Genomic DNA, 7743 nt, shown 5'->3' with positions numbered 1-7743 from the left:
TGGGACTTGACTCAAATACATTTTCTTTTTGACTCATAATAAATTCCTTTTTTTGACTCTTTTGACTTTATAAGCATGAAGAACATGCTTTGACCAAAATTAAAATAATAATAATGAACATAATAAAATATGTCAATGATAAAAATTACATTTTATTATATTATGAAGACCAACTAGTTACATTTTCAACAATATCTATATCTATGCCACTGTGTATATAGATATAGAAAGATGGATAGATAGATCAATAGGTATATAGATACACACGGTAGCATAGATTCATCTGAGATTGTTTAAGCACCAAAAGGTTTGCATCTCAATTTCCTTTTGATCCTCTTGGTTATTTATATACTTGGTATTCCTTTTTAGATTACAGTTCTTTTATATTTTGATTTGTAAGAACATATATTACTCATCTGATTTATATTTGGTTGCTATTTTTTAATTTTTGAAAATATCATATAAGGCTGACTTATGCCATGTGTCACATCAGCATTAGGCACAAACATTATGCATCTCCCTTATACTGGGCTGTAGAATGCACCTTGCTACTCTCAGTGCAATCTACCTTGTTGAAAAAAAATTAATTGATTGTGGCTAATATCAACATTAAAAAAATCTCTATGGGCTTCGCAGTTCACACATACAAGTGGTACTAACAGTAGTGTATTGAGACTGTCAAATCCAGACTATAACTGTCTACTGGTGAAAAAGACAGATGTTCATAAGCATAGAATATGAAGCCAAACATCTATAAAAGATACATGCCTTAGGTTTATCCATTGAGTTCCCAAAGTATCCCACGCCAAAAGATAAAGATGAATATGCAGCCACGAGCTCCACTGCTCTGAGTTCTTGAGGATTCCTTGCATCCTGTTACAGAGAATTTCAGAAAAGTCCCTTACTAATAGTCAAAATAATTTACAAGAATGTATGCCACTTTCTATGCGACAATGAAATGACTAGCAACCTTTGCAGTATCAGTTTGCAACAGCAGCACGCCTGCATCATTAGGCATACATAAGTGCCTATTCTGATCAATGATTGACTCTAAAACCTCTGTGCATGCGCAGGCAGGTCCAGACTGTGATCTGCACCACCCACATCCACTGCTTTTCAGTCAAAATGCAAATGATGGCATCCTGTCATATTCTCCAAATACAAAATACATTTGTTGGTTTGGACCAGGACTGCATTAACTGACTATATTTGCAAGATGAGAAAAATTCAGCACTTCACAAACAATTTATCTAAAACAACTTTTACTTCCTCATGCGGGAGAATGTGGCATCATTAAGTTATTAACTACAACACAAAATAACATCCAAGAAGACATCTTTTCTAGACAAGATTAAATATGTTGAAGGTGGCCTTTTGGCGGAACATTGCACCTTAATCATTCTTAATCAACCTTATTGCTTAATAGAGGTTGTTTGTCTTCTAACTAAGCAAGGAAAAAAATTGTCACATTAACATCCAAATTAAAGATACAGGCCTCAACTAAGTGGTGCACAGCTAATATCTGCACAAACGTTGCACTATTTACACTCTCACTGGAAGAAGCATCTTTACTTGTTTCTATAATAAAACAAATTAGTGAAGAAGGTTCAATGCAATTGAAATGATTGATTATTTATCATTCCTATTATTGTATTTAGCAGTTCTTGCAAAAAGCGAGGTAGCTTTTTTAAAATGCAAAGTCAGGAGTGACTCTGCCTATGAATTCCTTTTCAATATCATCCTAAAAACAAAGTTAAGTGGGAAGCATAGTAGGAGACAGCAGCGAATGTTACGATAGATATAGTATTATCTGCTGAGAGATCACGATAGATATAGTATTATCTGCTGAGAGATCGAGAAAAGCATTTATAAGATTATAAATGAGCAGCAGCATTGAAGAGCAAGAAAAGCCAGAGTAACTTTATAGATGAGCAGCAGCATAGAATGTTGATCTTTTATCCTCTAGTCCAATGGTCCAATAGCCAAATAATCAGCCTCGAAAGTTGCATTGGGCATGGAAGATTCATGTTCAGAAACCCCGGGATATTATGTTCAGAAATATAGCTTGGGCAGGGACTTTTGCACAAGTTCAATGTGAATGAAAGAGAAGTACTTTAAGATATTTTCTATTTCAGAAAAGTATATCTACTCTATAATTCACTTTAGTAAAAAATGAGAAGCCTTATATTTACTTGTTGTGTCTAAAAAGTGTATTTCATGCTGCATGACTTAAATTAGGATTTATCAGTAATCACAAAAAATAGATTAGGGTTTTGGTTTTAGCTAAATATAAAAACAGGTTAAGATATAGGGTTTACACCTAAGTTGCATGAAATGGGAAAAGGGTACGAGTTTCCGAAACGGGCACGGTACGAAACGCTTCCCCCCCAAATTTTGGAAATGGGGAAACGCGAATATATATATATATATATATATATTTAGAATTTAAGACATTTAAGAAATGTTATGTGCAATCATAAAGCATACATGATACATTATAATTTATTACATTTAAACATTATGATTAAATTTAGAAGCCACTTTAGTCACCCAATAAAAAAATAGAAAACAAAATAATAATAAAAAAACATAAGAAAAAGTCAATTTGCATGAGGAAACTCCGCCGTACGGCCCGGAAACTCGTTTCCGGCCGTACTGGCCACGTTTCCTCCTCGAGAAACGGGCCAGTACAGCCAAAAACGAGTTTCCGGGCCATACGGTACAGGTTTCCCTGTTTCCGTTTCGTTTCCATACGGAAACGGACCCTAGACCCACGTTGCCCGCAACTTAGGTTTACATAGTTGAACAGTCGAGAAAGTTGAGCAATCCAGTGTGAGAGAAAGCAGGGATTCAGGAGAGAGGCAAGTCTGGGTAGTAGGCAGAGGCCATACAATGCAAGTAAACATGGCTCTGTGTAACAAACAAGGTTTGTACACACGTGAGTATTCAAAATATCTGAAATATGAGAATATTTGTTAAACACACAGAAGTAATGGACAACAAATAAGATAGAACATGAGATGCCTTTACTATTCAGATGATATACATTTATAATACATTCTTGTGACCCTTGGTCTTCTTGAAAAGTGTAACTAGGTTCGGTCTTCATAATGACATGTAATTATCATTTTAAGTAATGAGATGAAAAGAAGAAAAATAAAATTATTGTATTGCTTGCTTCATGGGTTTCATGAGCAAGAGATTTTTATTTTTGAGTCAAGACTCCCATTGCGAGTCTTTAGGAAGTATTTGTCATCTAGTCATAAAATGATAGAGTCGTTGTCATGTAATGAAGTCATTTACACTTTGTAAAAGGTCAAACTTGTCTATGTAATGTTGATTTGGGGTAGCATCGGATGTGCTCTAGCCACGAAATTTGGTGGAGAGATTAGGGCACATGAGATCTCCAATACCCAGAAAGGGTTTGGGCAGATTCTAAACAGTTAGGGAAATATTAAAATAATTAATATTTTTAATGGAGTCCCTAAGTCTAAACTTAGGGAAATTAAAATATTAATGTGAATTAATATAAAACTGTGTTAGAATGGTCCAAAAGACATGGATCAAGCCAGATCTAATCTTAGCCATCGATTAGGGACTTAATCTCAGTCGTTGATTTGTCAACGAGAAAAGTATAAGAAGAGGCTTGAGGGTCACTTGGAGAACACACCAGAGTGATCAGTCATTCTATTCTCTAGAGCGGGGTTTGCTAAGAGAGATAGAATCAGTGATCAGTTGTAGCGAGGGGCAGTGAGTACGAGGCAAAGAGGCAAGGATAGTGCCGAGAGACCAACGCAGAAGTAGAGAGAGGCAAACGCAGAGCTAGAGGGAGCCACGCAGAGGCAGCAGAGACTACGCAGAGCCAAAAGGGCCTGCGTCATCCACGCAGAGGCTGCAAGAGTGATGCAGAGAGATAGAATCAGTGGTCAGTTGCAGCGAGGGTAGTGAGTATGAGGCAAAGAGGCAAAGATAGTGTCGAGAGACCAGCGCAGAAGCAGAGAGAGGCAGACGCAGAGCCAGAGGGAGCCACGCAGAGGCAGCAGAGACTGTGCAGAGCCAGAAGGGCTTGCGTCATCCACGCAGAGGTTGCAGGAGTGACGCAAAGAGCTAGAGAGACTGTGCAAAGCCTTAGTAGGCAGACACAAAAGGTTTCAGGCTAACGCAAAGGCCAGCAGGGCTGACACTGAGCTTCAGATTGTGCTGGAGAGGGATTTCGTGGAGCAGGCTTTCTGAATACCTATTTTCGAAGAGAGGTATTGTTGCCAGATTTTTTATCTCTATCGGGTTAGCCAATTTGGCACCCAGTGTACTCAAAAAAGAGCTGCTTAATAATAAAACCCTTAGATAGTTGCACTGGTTTTCCCGCATTGGGTTTTTCCGAGGACATTAGTCCAAAAATAACGGTGTCATTTGTGTGCTTGTTTCTGTTTCCTTCAGTTGATGATCTGTAATGTGTTGAGCATGCACTTGTATTTATTTTCAGTATTTACATGATAAATAACTTGTTAATTAACAGAACAAGTAGGTACAAATAAATTAGTAAAGTGCATGGAGGGTTTCTAACCGTTAGACTTAGAAACTTCAACATGTAAAGTATCCTCCAAGACCTTGTCACTTATCGTTTTCAAGTCAGCCTACAATGATGGAAGAACTTGCTAGAAGAAGTTGGCCTACCTACTTGAGATCATGTCGGCCTAAGGGACATCAGATGATGTGTATAAGTAGCCACACTCGGCCTGACTTAGAGGCAAGACACTCGACAAGCATTCGATTAAGAAGTGTTGTGAAGAAGAACCCAGCAGCACAAGTGCGAATAAGGGATAGCGAAGGAAGGAGTGTTTTGGGTATAGCAAAGGAAGGTTTCTTCTAGGGATAACGAAGAAAGGATTCTTCCGGGATCAGCAAAGGAAGGATTCTTCTAGGGTTTGTCTGGGTTACATACTCTCCCACGAGCGAATGAAGAAGGAACGAAGGCATCACAAGAAGATCGAAGGAAGAACCTATTGCTACATTAAAAGGTCTCTCTTAAGGAGACTAGGGTTTCTAATCTAGGGTAAACCTAAGAGACTGAGATTCTCTGGGTGACCGAGATAATAGAGACCGAGATTCTCTAGAAGAGACCAGTGAAAGCCTAGAGACCAAGATTCTCTAGAGGAAGCCGAGAAGAAGCAGTGTGAAGGATAGAGACCGAGTTTCTCTAAAAGCCGAGAAGAGCTATTCGAGATCTAGAAGGAAGTCAAGGTAGAGAAGAGGCAGAACATCAAAGATAGTGACAAGGTTCTTGAGAGGATACTAGAGTCAAGGGTCTTTGTCATGGTCTTGGTATTCGTCAATTAAAGATCTATAAGAAGAATTTTGATCGGGATTTCCTCTCAAGAAGTGAGAGGTTTTCACCCTGGCTGACTAGCCTAAACACTATGTCATTTGTCTTCTATTGTGCATATTGGTAATTGTCTTGATGAAAAACACACAATAATAATATAATGAAGAGAAGAATATAAGCTAAGAAGTAAAAAGTATATCACAAGCAATTATCAAGCAGAGAAATCTTTTAACTCCTTATGCCCTAGATTTCTCAACATGGTATCAGAGCTTAGGTGTTGAAGTCAAGAAGGGGCATTCAATCAAGAAGACATCAAGCCTCAAAGAAGGATCATAGCAAATTCAAGGGCTACCAAGGTCAAGATCTTCAAAACCCTAGATCGAAGAAATCTACACCAGCAAGAGTCTTGAAACCATCTTCAAGAAAGAAGGAAGACTAAAACATTCAAGAAGGATCGTGAATCAAGCTCTCTCTCATCAATCTCTCAAGAAGCAAATCCTCTATCAACATCAAGATTAAGGAGGAAGCAAGCATCAATTTCTCAAGTAAGTCTATGACTATATCTGATAATAACAAAATGTCTTTTTGCAAGGAAAGCAATAAATTGGTTGGGGCTGCAAATTACCTTGCATGGAAGAAAAGGACAGACCTAAATCTTATTGAGAATGAGGTCATGGATCACATCAAGGGGTTGATAACCCAACCTCCAAAAGAAGATACTCAAGCACATGCTAGATTCATGAAGGGAGAAGTGAGAGCCCAGAGGATTCTTATAGAATCTATAAAAGACTCTCTAATCCCATATGTATCAAAGTTGGAGACTGCAAAAGCTATATATGACAAATTGGTAGAGTTGTTTTCTGTAAGTATTGCAAGAGAAGTAATCTCATTAAGGCAAGAACTCTACAAATTAAAGATGTCCAAGGAAGATGGAATAACCTCATACTTCATGAGGATATCAGAAATTCGAGATCAACTACAAGAGCTAGGAGAAGTCATGTCTAATAGAGAGATGACCACAGTGGTACTGAATGCACTACCGGAAGAATGGGGTAACTTCACTTCAAGTTTATATGGGAAGAAAGAGACTACTCCATTTCAAGATCTATGGTCACTTTGTAAGATCGAAGAAACCAGACTGAAGGCAAAGGTTGATGTAGGACCAAATGAGAAGAATCAAGCATATGTTGCTATGACAAGAAGAAAAGGAAAATTTGGAAAGTTTGGTCCTCAAAAGAAAAGGAAGAACATGGATAAGGTAAGATGCTATGGATGTCAGGAACTTGGGCACTATATATGTCATGTCCCCATTTTTTTTCTTCTTCATAGTACAACCAGGGTGGATTTTCAGGCAGGGGATGGCCAGGTCAGTGGAGCAAGTTAAGTCATCAGGGGTCTCGAGGAAGTTTTGAGGAGTTTCTATGAGGTCTGATGGCATTCGCTTGGTATATTCCATCATCCGCACAGTTTTCCTTTCGTTCCGATGAATTCCGACAACTTTTAGAAAATTGAGTTATCAGTGGGCTTGACTCAATTAATTATGCTTAAGGTACCATTTCAGGAGGAATACATGGCATAACACCTTAGTGTAATAGCTCGTTGGAACTGGAACGAGAAGATCTACATAATGGGATGGTTAGATGAGAGTTTTAGTGCCCTAGGGAGACAGGATGGCTAATTTACCATTTTCCCGCATTAAAAAGAATATTTAATCAAAATAAAAGAGCGAAAAGTGCTCCATGATCAAAATAATAATAAGAGGGGATGTTTTAGAGGGATCCATCAAATCTATAAAAGAGGAGGAGAAGGTTATTTGGGAACATCTTGGATTTGGTATTGTTTCTTGTAAGAGAGGTTAAGAACCCGGTTCTCTACTCCAGCAGTAGCCCCAGGACGAAAACCCTCGAGTGATTTAGTGAGAGTGAGCAAGCACCCATCTCTTTCCTTGGTAAATCCATTCAGGGTTCCCAAGTTGCAGCTATTTGGTTTTTAGATTGTTTTGGGAGGTCCATTGTGGTATTATTGTAGATCTGTTAAGGCCAACTATTTCAGTGATTCCAGCATGTAAAACCCTAATTCATATATTATAATAAAGCTGAGATTGTTTCTGTTTATCGTGTTATAGAATTGCATACATTTTATATGTTATATTTTACATGGCAATCTTCTGTTAAATGAATAGTAATTTTAGTTGAAGTGCCTTTTCCAAATTTTCTTAATTTGGGACATTACAATGGTATTAGAGCCTTGGTCTTGGCTCAGCCATGGGTTATCTTGAAAGGCCAAATCGAGGGTTTATTTTTGAATATACAAAATTCTACTGCTGGAGCCAAATTTTTTTATTGCAAGAAAGACCGAGTTTGGAGAACTTGTGTTGTCAAGGCATTTTTTTTGCTGAAGACCAAATTATTAAATTCACA

At 38.0% G+C, this 7743-nt stretch overlaps 1 protein-coding gene across 1 annotated transcript in view; it reads right to left on the bottom strand.

Moving 5' to 3' along the window:
- Positions 1–689: 689 nt before the first annotated feature.
- LOC149151816 (N-terminal nucleophile aminohydrolases (Ntn hydrolases) superfamily protein) overlaps positions 690–7743 on the bottom strand; it is a 331242-nt gene continuing 324188 nt past the window's right edge. Inside the window, exons 9-10 of the mRNA XM_089440943.1 lie at positions 971–1091; positions 690–873 (exon numbers count right to left, since the gene is read on the bottom strand). Of these exons, the coding sequence (XP_089297069.1) occupies positions 700–873; positions 971–1091 (295 nt within the window). The 3' untranslated portion in view covers positions 690–699. The remainder of the gene's footprint in view (positions 874–970; positions 1092–7743) is intronic.

This window comes from Pinus tabuliformis, chromosome 9, assembly GCF_031772625.1.
Source record: "Pinus tabuliformis cultivar Carrire ecotype Pingquan chromosome 9, CPIR1, whole genome shotgun sequence".
In the NCBI taxonomy this organism is placed as follows: domain Eukaryota; kingdom Viridiplantae; phylum Streptophyta; class Pinopsida; order Pinales; family Pinaceae; genus Pinus; species Pinus tabuliformis.
The sequence above is the reverse complement of the archived record's forward strand: the minus strand, read 5'-3'. Positions and strand labels throughout refer to the sequence as shown.